The sequence below is a fragment of the Eptatretus burgeri genome, chromosome 13 (genome assembly GCF_056783735.1).
Source record: "Eptatretus burgeri isolate ZD-2024b chromosome 13, Ebu_testis_v1, whole genome shotgun sequence".
In the NCBI taxonomy this organism is placed as follows: Eukaryota; Metazoa; Chordata; class Myxini; order Myxiniformes; family Myxinidae; genus Eptatretus; species Eptatretus burgeri.
In genome coordinates this window covers 18678815-18697132 of record NC_140973.1, presented here as the reverse complement: position 1 = coordinate 18697132, position 18318 = coordinate 18678815, and the positions used below count along the sequence as shown (strand labels likewise).

The 18318-nt window shown below is 42.6% G+C and overlaps 1 protein-coding gene across 14 annotated transcripts in view; it reads right to left on the bottom strand.

Moving 5' to 3' along the window:
* LOC147013976 (uncharacterized) overlaps positions 1-18318 on the bottom strand; it is a 57128-nt gene that overhangs the window by 11917 nt on the left and 26893 nt on the right. For 6 of the 14 annotated variants that reach the window (XR_015050590.1, XM_085851460.1, XM_085851464.1 and 3 more), the window contains one exon: positions 10031-10252. Coding sequence is in view for 9 of the 14 variants with exons in the window: in XM_085851460.1 (XP_085707586.1) it covers positions 10031-10252 (222 nt within the window). In the remaining 5 variants the exon portion in view is untranslated. Of the gene's footprint in view, positions 1-10030; positions 10253-18318 lie in introns of those variants that run through there. The other 8 variants (XR_015050591.1, XR_015050593.1, XM_085851461.1 and 5 more) reach the window with 2 other exon arrangements.

Below are 18318 nucleotides of genomic sequence, written 5' to 3'. Positions count from 1 at the left end.
TGTTGTTCAATACAATCCTTTAATTTCAAAGATGTGTGGCCCACATACCAAGCATCACACTGGTACTGAAATTCGTAAATAATCTTCCTTCTATGAGAGGCAGGCAGAACATCATTTTGGACTGATGGAAGCAACCGGCGGGTGGTGAAAATCACTCGTGGTTGAACAGCATAGTAAGAATGGGACACTGTCTATTTGATCTGGTTTTCAAACTGTTCAGATACATTGCCTTTCCAAGGAAGACGGAGATATACAGAACATTTACCAAGTCTGATTATAGGATTCTTTGGTGGGTTCAGGAATTTGTATGTATATGTGTATATGTGTATATATATATATATATATATATATATATATATATATATATATATATATATATATATATATATATATATATATATATATATATATATATATATATATATATATATATATATATATATAGCTCTGGAAAAAATTAAGAGAGCACTGCAAAATTATCAGTTTTTCTGGTTTTACTATGTATAGGTATGTGTTTGAGTAAAATGAACATTTTTGTTTTATTCTATAAACTAGACAAGATTTCTCCCAAATTCCGAATAAAAATATTATTTAGAGCATTTATTTATAGAAAATGACAACTGGTCAAAATAACAACAAAGATTCAGTGTTTTCAGACCTCAAATAATACAAACAAAACAAGTTCATATTCATTTTTAAATAACACAATACTCATGTTTTAACTTAGGAAGAGTTTAGAAATCAATATGTTGTGGAATAACCCTGATTTTCAATCACAGCTTTCATGCATCTTGGCATGCTCTCCACCAGTCTTTCACATTGCTGTTGGGTGACTTTATGCCACTCCTGGCGCAAAAAATTCAAGCAGCTCGGCTTTGTTTGATGGCTTGTGACCATCCATCTTCCTCTTGATCACATTCCAGAGGTTTTCAATGGGGTTCAGGTCTGGAGATTGGGCTGGCCATGACAGGGTTTTGATCTGATGGTCCTCCATCCACACCTTGATTGACCTGGCTGTGTGGCATGGAGCATTGTCCTGCTGGAAAAAACAATCCTCAGAGTTGGGGAACATTGTCAGAGAAGAAGGAAGCAAGTGTTCTTCCAGGACAACCTTGTACATGGCTTGATTCATGAGTCCTTCACAAAGACAAATCTGCCCGATTCCAGCCTTGCTGAAGCATCCCAGATCATCACCGCTCCTCCACCAAATTTCACAGTGGGTGCGAGACACTGTGGCTTGTAGGCCTCTCTGGGTCTTTATCTAACCATTAGACGACCAGGTGTTGGGCAAAGCTGAAAATTGGACTCATCAGAGAAGATGACCATACTCCAGTCATCCACGGTCCAATCCTTATGGTCTTTTGCAAACCTCAGCCTGGCTCTTCTTTGCTTCTCATTGATGAAGGGCTTTTTCAGAGCTTTGCACGACTTCAGCCCTGCCCCGAGGAGCCTGTTTCGAACCGTCCTCGCCGTGCACTTCACCCCAGCTGCCGTTTGCCATTCTTTTGTCGGTCACTTGATGTCATCCTACGGTTGTTGAGTGACATTCGAATGAGTTGGCGTTCATCCCGGTCAGTGGAAAGTCGTTTTCGCCCTCTGCCAGTCTGTAGCATTGTTGTCCCCAATGTCTGCTGCTTGACCTTGTTCTTATGAACCGCAGTCTTTGAAATTTTAAGGATGGAAGCAACGTGACACTCACTGTATCCCTCTGCCAGTAAAGGCCCAGTCACACCTTGACGTTTTAGCCAGCAATGGCAATGTATTAAAATGTATGTAAAACGCTGGCTTACATTGAACTTTTGATGTTTTTTTTAAAGATTCGGATGTATTCATAACGACTTGGTCTTATGCATAACATATTAGTAACGGACACAGAACGTTTCGTTGTGTTATAGATAACTTATACCAACGAATGCTGAACCTGTTGTCGGCCTTCACAACCTACGAACAACGATAGTCTAACTTAGGCATAGCACGCTGCACGCATCGCCGACGATGACGTGGCATAGGTTATGAAAAGGCTGCCGCACAACGATTCAAATCATAACCGCCGCAGAAATGGAAGTGTCAACATCGCAGTCACACCTTGGCGATCTTGTCAGCGTATGCCGACCTCTGAAAAATGCGTCTAAAACGCTGGCGCACGTCGAATACGGTATGGGTAAGTTTGGTATGCGTGAATAGAACGCTAAAGTACGCTATCATACGTCGTATTAAATGGAGTACGTCTTGTAATTTTAAACATGTTGAAAATTTTATGACGTACTTGCCGTATGACACATGCTCCGCATGCGATGGGAATAAGTTGTACGCACGATATGCGATCGTTGACACACAGACACACGTTACGTTACTTGAAAGGTGCTCATGAGTCGAAACACGTCAAGGTAATGGTTAGCGTCAGTGATCCAGATTCCCGGGTTTTTTTTTTCTTCGGTACGACGGTGTTCAGTGTACAGTGCGGTTATGATTTAAATCGTTGAGCGGCAGCCTATTAATTATATTATAACCGCACTAGAAATCGAAGTGTCAAAATCACCATCATACCGAAGGAAGGAAGAAAAAAATTAAAAAAAAAATAAAACCAGGGATTTGGAACACTGACGCTAACCATTACTTGATGCGTTTCGGCTTATGAGCACCTTACAAGTAACGTGTGTCGATGTGTGTCACAGATCGCGTAACGTGAGTACAACACGTTACTCATAGGTTAGAAATAAGTTTTGGGTACGCCAAACATTACCTCTACGTGTTTCGACTTATGAGTAACTTACAAGTAATGTGTGTCGACGTGTGTCAACGATCGCGTAACGTGGCTACAACTTATGGCCAGCGTTATGCGGAACGTGTGAGTCATACGCTGGCATAAGTCTTAAAATTTCAAGCATGGAACATTTGAGGACAACCGAAAAGTACAACGTTTAAAGCCAGCGTACAAGGACGTATGGCAGTGTTTTTCAGCGTGCTCTCAATGTTATCAAAACTTACCCATAACGTATTCAACGTGTACCAGCGTTTTAGACAAATTTTCCAAAAATCGGCATAAGCTGGCTAAAACGTCGAGGTGTGACTGGGCCTTAAAGCCAGAATTGAACCCTTCTTTTCCTCACTCAAAACTTTTCTTTTCAACTCTTTTGGCATGGTCAATAGTTATTTTTTTGATTCCAATTACTTTTGAGGTACTACTGGCACTGTTTTTGCCATCCAGCTGGTCCTATTGCAAGAGGATAGTGATGACCACAGCAGTGGTTTTTATACTTTTCCTTGTTAAATAAGATTCGGTTCAGGTGATCACCTAATCAGTACCTCACAAAGTAGAATGAGGTGTGCCTGTGTTGGACTTCAACAGACAATGGAATGGAATGGCTGCCATACATGTAGAGATGGTGATTTAAATTTTTTTTTGGCGTGGTCCCTTATTTTTTTTTTCCAGAGCTGTATATATATATATATATATATATATATATATATAAATAAATATAAAATCTGTTCAGGATACCCGTTATCAAGAAGAATAGAACTGATGGTCTCAATTTCAGCATGGAGTTTATCTGTGGAGCAGATCTTTCTTGCTCTATTGACTAAGACACCAATCAATCCAATCTTGTATCTCAATGAAATGTAAGAGTCCCACATAGTATACTGTCCGCTAAAAGTAGACTTACAGTAGACTGGTATTATAAGCGCCGGCAGATTTCTCAACAAAGACGTCCAAGAATGGAAGTATGCCGGAGCGTTCCATCTCTAAGGTTAACTCTCGGGATGGATGGAGAGAGTTCAGGTATGCCAAGAAGACTTTTCATGCTGAGGTTAACTCAAAGACAGCAAAGATGTCATCCACATACCGATAATAAATGGAAGGGGGTTGAACTCCAGGATGTGGATCTGCAAAGACACATTTTTCACAGTAACCTACAAAGATGTTTGCGAAGACAGGGCTTAGAGGGGATCCCATCGCTATACCATCGATCTGAGTATACATTGAATCATTCAAACTGAACTAAACAGAACGAGTCGCCATATTCATTAATTCAACGAAGAGAAACTCAGAGATCAGTGGAGGTGTCAAGTCACTTCAATACAGAAGTTGCGTGCAGATTTCGATCACTTCTGTTTGTGGGACATTTGTGAATAGACTGGCTATATCATACGAGCACATTGTGGAATTCTCATTTCGGTGTGTGACGGTCCGTATGGCATCAGCAAAGGTGAAGGAATCCGTGATTACATGTTCTGAGACACTGTCCAGTGCAAACTGCAATAGTTCACATAACCATCTGGCGAGTTCATGCTGTGCAGAGCCAGTCATTGAAAGGATTGGCCATCGAGGAACACTTTTTATGAGTCCTTGGCAGACCATACATCCTAGGTCCCAACGATCCGACAGGTCTAATTGTGTCGTAAACCTCCTTGGAGAGGTCTCCTCATTTTCAGAGTTGCAATTTTTTTTTGCCATTTGTTTCTCCAAACGAGCCCTCAGCTCCCCCCCCCCCCCAATCCAGCCCTCAACTAATTAGCATTACGTTTCCGCTGGTACTTTGGTGATTCATCTCCACCTAATCATGATTCATGATGCTCTATGGTTCCCCCAATCAGGTAATCCCGTCCTTTCTTTCTCTCAACCAATCAACGTTGAGGACATTACAATGTAACTTTATAAATGAGAGTTTGGTGCTTCTTCTTCATCTGCTTGCTGTTTTATCCTGAGGAATGCAAGTCAAAAAGCTTTGATGTCGATGTTATTGAAATGCATATGCAGAGGTTACGCAGGTCCTTGCAATTATGTTCGACTACTATATTTTTCCCCGACTCGACCGGGGACCATAAAACCCATGTGTTTATCCGAGGACTTTCAGGAATCTCGCGACATTGTGAAAGAAAGCATGTCATCATTTCCTTTTCATGATGTATGTACATCTGCATCAGGAAGAATATAATTGGTTTTGGGTCGTTTATGTTGCAATTCCACGGAGTTTCTGCATATCTCGCAGGATTATAAGTTGGACAGGTGACCGTGATGGCCCATGACATATAAGAGCCGTTTTGATCGCAGCTTCTGTGAAGTTGGTGATAGCATGATAGGGGAGAGGAAAGCATTAAATATTCCATTGCTTCAATGAGGTAATGAAAAAATTTGGAATGTGGGAATGCCCATTTACTTTTATGAGTGGGCGGAAGGTGAGAAGGGGAGGAAAGAGTTGGGGTTGGCAGGGGGGGGTTGAGGCTTTTGGAGGTGGGGTATAAGGATTATCGGTAGGGGGGGGTAGGGTTGAGAGGTGGAGGTTGAGGACCTGGGTCTTGGGAGGGAAGGAGGGATAGTTTTGGACTTGAAGTCACACTTTAGGACTTGAAGTTATGTAGATTTTCCACTGGTTCCGACTAGTTTCCCATATTGCATGTATTCGCATGAGCCTGAGGTAATTTAGTTGCGATATAGTATTTGCATTGTTATATGTGCAGAAAGCTACCATCATCCCTCCCCACATGTGCATGTCCAAAACTGCTTTCCCCTGAAAACCCTTTTTAATGGTCTTCCTTTTGTAACCTGTCTTTTATGTTCTATTGTATTGACGGGCTATCGGAAGTGACGGCCACTGGAAGGAACGAGGTGAAAGGTCAGAGAAGGGTTGCCCCGCCCACGGACAGAGTCACGGGGCAATAGCTGTTGAGTGGGAAGGGGTTAGCGGCATTGCGGCTGAGAGGTGGGGACTGGAGCTATAAGTAAGTGAGATGCAAACAGCGGGGTGGGAGAGTGGAACAGAGGCATGCAGAGCCTGCCATGAAGCCTGCATGTGGACTCCAGGGATTTCTCCACCGAATGAGCATTTGCCTGACCACAGCCTCCAGCTAAGCTCCCACAGCAGGCCACACCCACCCCTCTCCCCCCCCCCATCCATCCCAAGGTAATTGGGGTTCTTCGACTTTTTCCAATATCAATATACTGGTGGGCTCATACCTGTAATATGCCAGCATAAAAAATAAAATAAATTCAATATTTAAATGCAGGTTCCAAAAATACGTAATGGTCTAATGGTCCATTACGTATTCATATATGACATACACATCATTAGCACATGGTAAGTTTCAAAATATTCCCACATGGGGCTTTCCACCCAACCCCCCCCCCCCAAATCATGAAATTGCTTATTTTATTTCCAACTTCAACTTGTATTAAAAATGATTTTGTTTTCAAGCGATATCAGTATTGGTAATCGGCACAGGCTGGTATCAATCACTATCGCGGATTGCCATGTCGGAATGACCATCGTTGATCGCCGAACCGGTAATCGGCACACGTTTTCTAAAGCACACCCGATTCATATAAAACTAGAAGGGCACTCAGAAGAGCGCATACCTCCACCACGTAATGCCTGATCCACAAGAACATATCAGGCCCAATACATTTTTGGCACGATCTCTCAATGGTGAAGAATGACTTTAAAAATTAAATAATTCCCTGTCCAGATCCGGATTTTCACCAAAATTGAATCAATTCTTCCTCGTCACACACCCAAATCCACCAAATTTCATCTGGATCCGTCCACAACTTTTTTGAGATATCCTGCACAAAGACAGACAGACAGACAGACAGACAAGCAAGAAGACGATGTCGTCGTGCAGAGCACGATACTTGCAAAATCCATAAAACAAATTTGACCTCAAAAACAATAGGCTCCTTCCTTATGACAAACTCTACCATGTGGTGAAATTTCATGAAGATCAGTTTAAAATTGTGACCTGTAGGTGACAAACAGACAGACAGAATAACAAAATCGACTGACCACTATTCTTGAAAAATCTTCGCTTTTGCAAGTAACAGACAGACAGAGAGGGGTGAAAACATAACCTCCTCCACCTTCGGTGGCAGAGGTAATAACCAATTGGCAATTGCTTTAAAAACAGCCATCAGGGCAAAGAAAAACAAGATTATTTGTACGGAGCTCAGATGCTGAGGGTTAAAAGTTAAAATCTACTGAACTTACTTCCTGGTACGTCTTCACGTCATACGTTTCACTGTTCCAGGAGTAGGTGAGGAGCAGAGTGCATCAAAGCTTTTTAAATCATGTACGATATTTAAGGATTCTAAGCACCTTTCTTCAATTCGTTGGTGATATACCAAAAAAAGTTTTTAATTCCGATTTTTAATCGGAATACCGGTATATTCAGAAATACTGGTATAACAAAATGAAAAATTATACCGGTTTAACCGATATATCGCCGGACCCTACTCCGATCACTAGTTTTAGTTGTACACGTCCGTTAGACAGATTGTGTCCAGGCGATTATACCCAGTACCAATCATGGCGTTTTCCATGGCCGCTCCAAATAACAAAAGTAATAACAAGAATGATAATAGCATAATATTGTTATTACAAAACAATATTAATACCAATAATATCCCCTCTCACAAAGGGGTGTTTCCTCCTTGGACAAACGCCGTGTTGACGTGTTTAAATCACTTAAATGAGGCGTATCGTGGGGCAAACCGACCAGAAGTAAAAATAATATATACCACAAACATATACGTACGATTACCTTTTTAAACAGTTGCAACTGCTGTTTAAACACGAAAGTCTAAACTGAAAGAAAGGAATCCCGACATCCTTGAGACATTCTATGTTTATCGTGTGCACCATTGACTAACAGACCTGAGCCGAGATCTACGGTCATCTATATATAAACCAGAGAGGATAATAACATAACCCTTCCTGTCGCTCCCATAGGGAGTAGGTGTACCAGTAAGTGTAAATTGTAAGAAGGCTCTTCGAGCTATTCGGCATAAGTTTAGCAAGCAGAGCTACAATCCCCTATATCTCAGTGGGATTGCACTGCAACCAATACTGGGAAGATAATTTAATTCTCAAATTTTATAGACGAGTCCATCCCAGAGAGGAAACATCCATGGAGACATTTCGGGCTTGTTAGCCCACGTCAGCATGGAACAGAAGCTCCTCCCCGGTGTGAACTGGTCAAACCCAAAAAGACATGAAGTGGAGATCAGACCGTCGCATTACTGTCGTGGGTACCAGAAAGCAAGTGCCACACCAGCAATTGCTGCATGCATCCTGGCCAACAGGAAATGCCTGCCCTGCATTAACTGGGAAAAGTGAGTGTATACGAGGAGGCTACGGGGCCTACATGAGAAGCTACTTGTCATTCCCCATTTGTCTTCGGTATATGACATGTGAATGAGATAAGATAAATGTGAGAAGCCAATCACAGCATCATGGGCATGAGAGTTTAATAACAAACACTTGTATAACTAGAACGGCACTCTGACATCGCGAACCTCGACAGATATGCCTCCACCCACATTAATACATCATTATGTACCAAGTTTGATTTAAATCCCTTCAAATGTTCTCAAATATCACAATTTTACCTGACAAACTCTGACCTTTGACCTCTTGCCCCCATAATATAATCAATTTATGTATACATCATCATACATACTAATACGTTTGACTTGGATCCCTTCAGCCATTCTCAAGTTATTGTGGTAACGAAAACCTATCACGGATGCATGGACAGACGGACGGACAGACAATCCGAAAGCATATGCCTCCGGCGAGTTCGTCAGCAGAAGCATAAAACAATTATTGTGATCCATGTCTTCCCAATTCTCCTGTTCTTCCCTTCCAGTCTATTAAACCTATTTTTTACCATCTGTCTATTGGCCTGGTGCACAGTTCGTTCATTGGAATTATAATTCTGACGTGAGCAAGTCCACGGTCGTTGGGAGTTGGTGCCAAACCTCAATCGGTTTTGTATTTAAAAAAAATAAAAATAAAAATAAAAAAAACTGCAGCCGACTCATCTTGGGTGCAATTGCTCGGCCCCATCCTATTAGATGAACGAACTTGCCTGCAGAGACAGATTCTCGTAAGTTGTCTGTACTCTGAAAACCGAAGTAAAAATCTGTTCGACTTTCCCGGCGGACGATCTCCGAAGCCAATTCTCGCAAAATTGGTGATTGTTCAGATGGAAGATTTAATTTCGCATCCACTCCACGGTCCACCATTACATTGGTTTGTCAGGATAGGGATCAATAGAGTGGTCCGAATGCGTTGACTGTTGGAATATGTTGGCTTCAAATACACAAATCAGGTATTAAAAGCAGCCTGGTTTAATAAATTTTCCTTTCCTTTCAAATCTCAGATGTATCAGAGGCATTTAAAAATTAATTCACAAAGCTGGTGTTGTACTGGGTATCATCTCGCATAATAAGTGTTTTAACAGTTTCAAACCCACTCGTTCGTCGTTAATGTGCAGATTATTTAATTTGAATTTATTCCTCTGACAAGTGTGAATTGTGGAAGAGATAAGAGAAGAGGAAAACAAAAACAGCATTAAGAACACTAGAATCAGACATTCATTTCAATCTCACACCTAACTAATCATGTACCAGCCGTGCCAAGCTCACAGGTAGGAACGCATTCACTTAGAGGCCATATACATACGACACACACACACAAGGGGATGTTTGGGGGAGGGAGGGGAGGTGAAGAGAGTTAGGCTTAGGGAAGAAAAACAAATTTGAGCAAAAGAAGAAAAGGGAACAGGGAAAGGGGGTAAGGGGACAGAACCCTTTACCGAGGGACAGAAACCCCTTACCGTACCGAGTTGAACAGTGTTACATCACACTCATATGCCTTATTAGGAATTGTAGCAACAATTAAAAAAAAAAGTTTCTGAGGTCAGAAAAAGGAAATACTCAGGGGTGATGTTCATATTATCTACAAAAATAGTATAATTTTTGACAACCCAACCCCCAACCTCATCCAATTGTTACAATCACATATTTTACAACTAGGATTCATATCCCAAAGAACCCCGATTTGGGGCACGATGCACACATGGGGAGTGCAAATCCAATTAATAACAAACACTAAATGCAAACGCGACTTATTTTATTTTGCTGTTTAACGTGTCGATTCAACAGAATTTAATTCTATGAAAAAAGATGCAAGCTCATGTTTACAATTACGCATTTCACTTTCTTTTGTTGGAAAAACTGGCATTCACCTACCTTGTCATCCTTAGCACGAGTAGTTTGTTGTGCAACCTTCTCGTTATCACCCGTGACACCTCCATCTCCTTCAGTACTAAACTTGTCATGTGACCAATGAGGACTTGCAGAGCTGCGGGTGCTCGCTTTTCCATAGGGAAACCCCCCAGGTGTTCCAGCGCCCGACCTTGGGCGCTCACGGCTCCCCATCGTTATCCACTCATCAGCTCTATCATCATGCTGCTAGGCCAGAAAAGGGTGAAGGAAACGGAGCAGAGAATGAGGAATGAAAGCAAAGAAACTCAAATTATTTTGCTCCAAAGGAGGGTGCAGCACCAAAATTTAGAATCTTGATTGAACTTTTTCAGAAGATACCACATAGCTCACAGTGAATGATGACTACGGAACATCCAGAACGTTAGTAGACACCAATCTGTAAAAGTTAGGCCACACCAAACAAAAATAATAAATATAAAAAAATACAAGACTTTCAGCCTGAAAAGTAAATAAGAGCAAGTGAATGAAAATAATTTATTTTACCTGTTGACACAAAACTTTGTTGCATCAAATACTACAATCAGCTATTTTGCCACACGTGACATGTACTTGCAATTCAAATCCCAGAGAGATGGTCTTAATGTTGCTCTTGATTTAAGTTTGTCTTGTATAATGAGACTTCTTGCTTCGACGGTCAATCAATTTCACATTCATGCTGGCACTTTGACCTGATCTGCTATCTTCAGGTTTTACATCAGAATTTCAGACATGCTGTCAAGGTTCAGGCAGAGATTTTTTGAGCATGCTCTCTTCGTAATGTTCTGATCCGTCAGTGGGGTCCAAGGGAGTGTCGCAGTGTGATTTTGCACGAGAAACATCCACCCCTGATGAATAGTTGCTTCGAGTCAACTACATTTTCAAAATACAAGTGCTGAAGTAGAATTGTGTACAACTCACTCAAAAAGTCGAGTGAAGCGGTTAATTTAGCAATCTGCTGACAACAGTGGACAAAGCAGACAGGATAATGCAAGCTTGTCCACCTGTGCACCGAGACAAGCTTGCATTCTGAGTGCCGTAGCCAAGTCACACAGGATGAACCAGAACGGCACTCAGGATAGCGTATACCTCCGCCGGGCTGAACAGTTTACGTTTTGTATTCCACTGATAGGCCGGATCTGAATTTGGACCTGAACAAAAATCGAATCGGCTTGTTCTTGTCACATAACCAGTTCATCCACCTAATTGTGTCATAATTCGTCCATAACCTTTTGAAATACCATGGTACACAGTTCCTTCAGAAAGTATTCACACCCCTTGACTTTTTCACATTTTGTTGTGTTGCAGCCTGAATTTAAAATGGATTAAATTTTCAAAAACTGTCACCAATCTACACATAATACCCCATAATGACAAAGTGAAAACATGTTTTAATAATTTTTCACAAATTAATTGAAAATTAAATGCAAAAATATCTAATTTACATAAGTATTTAACCCCCTGAGTCAATACTTCGTAGAAGCACCTTTGACAGCGATTACAGCTGAGTCTTCTTGGGTATGCATCAGCTTTGTAAATCTGGATTTGGGGATTTTCTCCCATTCTTCCTTGCTGATTTGCTCAAGCTCGTTCAAGTTGGATGGGGAGTGTCGGTGAACAGCAAAATCTTCAAGTCTTTCCACAGAATCTCAATGGGATTCAAATCTGGCTTTTGACTGGGCCATTCAAGGACTTTCACGTTCTTGTTCTGAAGCCATTCAAGTGTTGCGTTTGCTGTATGCTTGGGATCATTGTCCTGTTGGAACATAAATCTTCTTCACAATTGAAGGTCTTTTGCACTCTGAAGCAGGTTCTCAAGGATTTGCCTTTATTTGGCTCCATTCATTGTTCCCTCTATCCTTACAAGTATCCCAGTCCCTGCCGCTAAAAAGCATCCCGATAGCATGATGCTGCCACCACCATGCTTCACGGCAGGGATGGTGTTAAATGGGTGATGAGCTGTGCTCGGTTTCTGACAGACGTAGCACTTTGCATTCAGGCAAAAAAGGTTCAATTTTCGTCTCAACAGACCCCAGAATCTTTTGTCTCATGCTCTCTTTCTTTCACGTGTCTTTTCCCCTTTTTGCAAATTTCAGGTGTGCTGTCATGTGCCTTTTTCTCAGGAGTGGCTTCAGTCTGGCCACTCCCCCATAAAGCCAAGATTTGTGAAGTTCTGCAGAGATTGTTGTCCTTTTGGCAGGTTCTCCCATCTCAGCCAAGGAGCTCTAATTCTGTCAAAGTGGTCATTGGATTGATGCCTGGTGTTGGCTTAATGGTTAGGGTGGCGGGCTTTGGATCCTAGGATCCTGAGTTCAAATCCCGCTCAGCTGTTGAATTAATACCAGGTGAGGTTAACTCGGTCTGTCATCCTTCTGAGGTTGGCAAAATGAGTGCCAGCATGCTGGTATACTGTCGGAGTAGCGACCCGTCCAGGATTGTGCCCAATTGCCAAGGAGACTGCTTAAGCAGCACCAACGCTCTGCACAGAGTATGGTCGCAATCTCCTCTCCTCCTCCTCCTCCTCCTCCTCCTCCTCCCCCCTGACGAAGGCCCTTCTTGCCCGGTTTCTCGGTTTGCTTGGACGGCCAGCTCGAGGAAGAGTCTGGGTAGTTCCATATTCTTTCCATTTCACAATGATGGAGCTCACAGTGCTCTTGGGAACTTTCAACACTCCAGAAATTGTTTTATACCCTTCCACAGATCTATGGCTCCTCACAATTCTATCTCAAAGGACAGTTCCTTGGACTTGATGGTTGAGTTTCTACTGTAAAATAAACTTTCAACTGTGGGACCTTGTATAGAAAGGTGTGTTTCATTCAAAACCATGTCCAATCAATTGAATTGGTCACAGGTGGACTCCAATCAAGTTGTAGAGATATCTCAAGGATGATCAAAGGAAATTGGATGCACCTGAGCTCAATTTGGAGTCAGAGCAAAAGGGGTTGAATACTCATTTACACCATTCATTTCAGCTTTTCATTTTAAATTATTTTGTAAAAAATTCAAATAAAAATAATCCATACACTCTGGGGTATTTTGTGGAAATCAGTGACAAAAAATGTAATTTAATCCTTTTTAGCCGCGTCTCACGTCGCAAACGCTGGCTCGAAGAGAGCTCCGCGTTGTTGTTGTTCTTCTTATTTTGGTGAAGACAAAACCTTCAGGAGACAACTTTTATATTCAGGATCCGGATCTCCTGAAATAAACACCTGTACACATCCTCGCATTGAGGGTGCCTTTTGAGAGCGTCTATCATGAACTTTAAAATATATTCAGACATTTGCTTTAAAGTTTCGAAAAGTTCATGTTACTATTTAAAGATTATTCCATTTAATGTGTTGTAATTTCGTAAATACACTATTTTCTCGTCATGAACGAGGAGCCTCCATGACGGGTCTCGCTATTGGCTCCATCAAGGCACGTGACGAAATATCGGAAGTTGTTGTTGTTATTGCCTTTAGGACGTGGCTCTTGGACACATTTGTCCTTGTTAAATTCAGGCTGTAACACAACAAAATGTGAATGAAAAAAAGTCAAGGGGTGTGAATACTTTCTGAAAGCAATGCATGAAGAATCACTTGAAAAATGATCTTCTCTGGATCCAGATTAGGAGCTTCACCAAAATGGAATCGATTCGTCCTTGTCACACACCCAACCTGCCCACTAAGTTTTGTTCATATCTACACATAACTGAGACATCATGCCATATATCGTTTTTGGCCTGATCTCTAAATGATGAAGAATCGGTTAAATTTCAGTATCCAGATCTTCACCAAAATCTATTCATTTTGTCCTCATCACATACCCAACCTCTCCACCAAATTCCGTCTGAATCCATCCACAACTTTTTGAGATATCCTGTTCACAGACAAACAGGTCGGGGTGAAAATATAACCTCCGTTCACCTTCGGTGGTGGAGGCAATTATGATATCATTTTGGTGAACCCGATTCTATTGAAAAAAATTTATTTTGGTGTGGCCTTTTGTAGCTCTCAGCAATACACAGTTTTGTTTTTTTTAAATTCTCCTTTTTAGTATATCACAAAGTTTTTTTCTTTTTTAATGGTCTAATTCTTCAAAGGCAAAACAACTCTCATCATATTTTCACCCTAAGATTCTTCAAATGCAACTTAACTTTCACAGCTCAATATCAAGTAAACAAAATGATGGGAGGTTTTATCCACCAGTCTCCTTTTTTATCCACCAGTCTCCTGCCTTCCCCTTATACCCATCTCCTCCCAACCACCTGTGTCATGCTCCATGTTCCTACCTTCCATTCTCCCACATTATCTTAAATGCTCCAACCTCATTTTGTTTCCATAAAATTTGGATGGCACTTGCATTGTCATCATCTAAAATCTTTGAAGTGTGAAATCTAGCATCCCTGGTTGCAAATAAAAAGGTTTGGTTATCACACAAAACTAAGTTAAACGAAAACAACCCAATCCAAAATTTATGGCAAAATCTCTGGTTGGTTTATGAAAGTGGGGTTTTTTTATTTTACATAAAACTAAAATTTTCTCAAAGTAAAAAAATGATGATGTGTCCTGTACCACCATGCCAAGCCATCCTGAAGCATCAGTATATGTTAGTAATCTCTGTGAGAAGCAAACACTCATGTGTACTCTCACGTCACAAATATCGATTCAACTTAAAATAAAATAACGCAAATTTTTAAAACAGATATACATGTATGTATATATATATATGATCCGTCATTATATATCTACATTATATATATATATATATATATAACATTATATATATATATATATATATTTACTATATATATATATTATATATTATATTTTATATATATATATTTTATATATATTTTGTTACGAATTATATATATATATATATATTTTGAACATTATATATATATATTTTGTTACGAATTTCGGCCCGTCCGGCATGCGATCGGCCACGTAACTCGAATCGCGACGCGTCGCCCACCGGAACGGACAATTCAGTCGTGACCCTCCTGGAACTACCGCCAGGAGCCAGTCACGGATGGGTTTTTAACCTCACCACGATCGTGCCAATTGCTCACCCGCGCAGGATAGGGTTGCTCGCCAAATTCGACCTACCTAAGTACCTGCGCGAGTGGTCGACTGGGCGATCGTACCTCGCCGAAGGTCAACTTCGGACACGAACCGCTTAAGCGGCTCGTTCCGTGCTGCAGGGATAACCGAGTGGAGTTATAGTCGACCTCGACGGTTCAGATTACTTATCGGGTGTTTCAACCCACTACCAATCCCTTACGTGATGCAAGATGGAACTTTCAACCGAAGGAAAGGACGCAACGAAACGGGAAACGGTGTGACAAGCAAGCACTTTTATTTCACACACACAACACACGCACGTAAGGCAGTAATGCAATGTGCAGCAAAAGCAAAAGCACTACTACCGGCTATAATTATTTACAACACTTAAACAATTATACTTGTCGGGACTCGGCGCCACATCATTCATTCAAAATAAACAGAAAAGACCTCCCCATAGGCAGGGAGGTAGACGGGGTCCATGGACCAAATGTGCACGGAACCTGGAGGAGCGGCCAGGTCCACGAGACCGAAAAGGTCTTACCCGCATCCTCGTGACGCGATGGCGGGCAAGCCGCAATATCAGCGCAGCTGCGCCCCGATTTCGTGCCCCTATCGTGGTCGGTGAGCCCTCTCCGGCGTGCTCTGCGCAAGCACGGTTTTGTCGGCACCACGGTTAGGGTGGGGAATGAACGGGGTCACCGGCACTATCTCAGCACGGATGGGGGGGGGGGGGAATTGTTGATGCTCAGGGTCGAGCGAGGGAATGGCTGGCTGGCTTTGGTCGCTTGTGAAAGCGAAGGTGGCTCGAGTCCAGCGACGAGACGAACCCAGCGCCGAGACGACACCAACGACGGGAAAAAGCGACCCCCACACTACAACAACGAGTTCCACACAGACTCACGTCTTTTATAGACCAGGGGAGGAGCCTGTATGCAGATTTTAGGATCAAAACGCGATTGGAGGCAGGGCCACGCCACCCTCTGTTCAGCCATTGGTGTGGCAAAAAGGGGCGTGAGCCTCTGTTGATCCGAATTCCTTCCTGAGAGGAATTCACATCCATCGCGCTTGGAGGCGGGGCCACACCGCCTGACGCTCACCCATTGGATGGAGGAAAAGGGGTGTGAACCTCGACTAATCCGAATTTCTCTCCCATAAGGAATCCACATTCATCGCGCTTGGAGGCGTGGCCACACCACCCGACACTCGCCCATTGGACGGAGGAAAAGGGGCGTGAACCTCCCCCGATCCGAATTTCTCTCCCGTAAAGGCATCCATTGCACTCGCGGCTTGCTGCGTTCGGCAGCAATCACCGAACGGCTTCGGACAGTACGACGTTGGGTGTTGACTGGTGGTGGGGTCGATGGTTGTGGAAGGAGAAAGGCGAAGGTGGTGGGGGGTTTGCTGTGGTGGTTTGGTGGTTGGCGGGCGTCGTTTGGGAATGGCGGTGAAGCGATGTTTGCGGGATGGAGTTGTGGAGGTAAAGAGGTGAAGGTGGTGGCGTTTGAGTTGTTGGCGGCTTAATGGTCCAAAATAACGACAGAAAAAGAAAAATGGCTAACTCAAAGCGTCGCAGCCCGGATGAATCACACATATTCCCTCTAAACAACAGGTGTGGGCTAACTACACATGAACTTATCGATATATCTCACCTGAGGACCCTTTATGGTGTATTGCGAATTTCCACAGCCGTAACTATATATATATATATATATATATATATATATATATATATATATATATATATATATATATATATATATATATATATATATATATATATATATATACATACATATATATATATATACATACATATATATATACAGTGGGGAGAACAAGTATTTGATACACTGCCGATTTTGCAGGTTTTCCCACTTACAAAGCACGTAGGGGTCTGTAATTTTTCTCATAGGTACACTTCAACTGTGAAAGACAGAATCTAAAACAAAAATCGTGAAAATCACATTGTATGATTTTTAAATAATTAATTTGCATTTTATTGCATGAAATAAGTATTTGATCACCTACCAACCAGTAAGAATTCCGGCTCTCACAGACCTGTTAGTTTTGTCTTTAAGAAGCCCTCCCATTCTCCACTCATTACCTGCATTAACTGCACCTGTTTGCACTTGTTATCTGCATAAAAGACAGCTGTCCACACTCAATCAATCAGACTCCAACCTCTCCACAATGGGCAAGAACAGAGAGCTGTCTAAGGACATCAGGGACAAAATTGTAGACTTGCACAAGGCTGGGATGGGCTACAGGACAATTGGCAAGCAGCTTCATGAGAAGGCAACAACTGTTGGCGCAATTATTAGAAAATGGAAGAAGTTCAAGATAACAGTCAATCTCCCTCGGTCTGGGGCTCCATGCAAGATCTCACCTCGTGGAGCCTCAATGATCATGAGAAAGGTGAGGGATCAGCCCAGAACTACACGGCAGGACCTGGTCAATGACCTGAAGAGAGCTGGGACCACAGTATCAAAGAAAACCATAAGTAACACACTACGCCGTCATGGATTAAAATCCTGCAGCGCACGCAAGGTCCCTCTGCTCAAGCCAGCGCATGTCCAGGCCCGTCTGAAGTTTGCCAATGACCATCTGGATGATCCATAGGAGGAATGGGAGGGAGAAGGTCATGTGGTCTGACGAGACCAAAATAGAGCTTTTTGGTTTGAACTCCACTTGCCGTGTTTGGAGGAAGAAGAAGGATGAGTACAACTCCAAGAACACCATCCCAACCGTGAAGCATGGAGGTGGAAACATCATTCTTTGGGGATGTTTTTCTGCAAAGGGGACAGGACGACTGCACCGTATTGAGGGGAGGATGGATGGGGCCATGTATCGTGAGATCTTGGCCAACAACCTCCTTCCCTCAACAAGAGCATTGAAGATGGGGCATGGCTGGGTCTTCCAGCATGACAACGACTCGAAACACACAGCCAGGGCAACTAAGGTCAGGTCAGGTATGGGAGCATGTGCCAGAACAGCGCGTCGCTGCGTCCACTTTCCGCCGGTACTCCAGGGGCCTCCGTCTGGCCATCCCCCAGGCAGATGCCAGGCCCATCCCCATCTCCTTGAGATGATGGTCAACCTGCTGCAACCATGAGGCACGTGGTCGGCCCACTGGCCTCCTCCACTCATGAGACTCCCTCGCTGAGAGAATCTGGTGAGCAGGATCAGCGTCAGGAAAACGAGCCACATGTCCATACAGCCGCAGCTGAC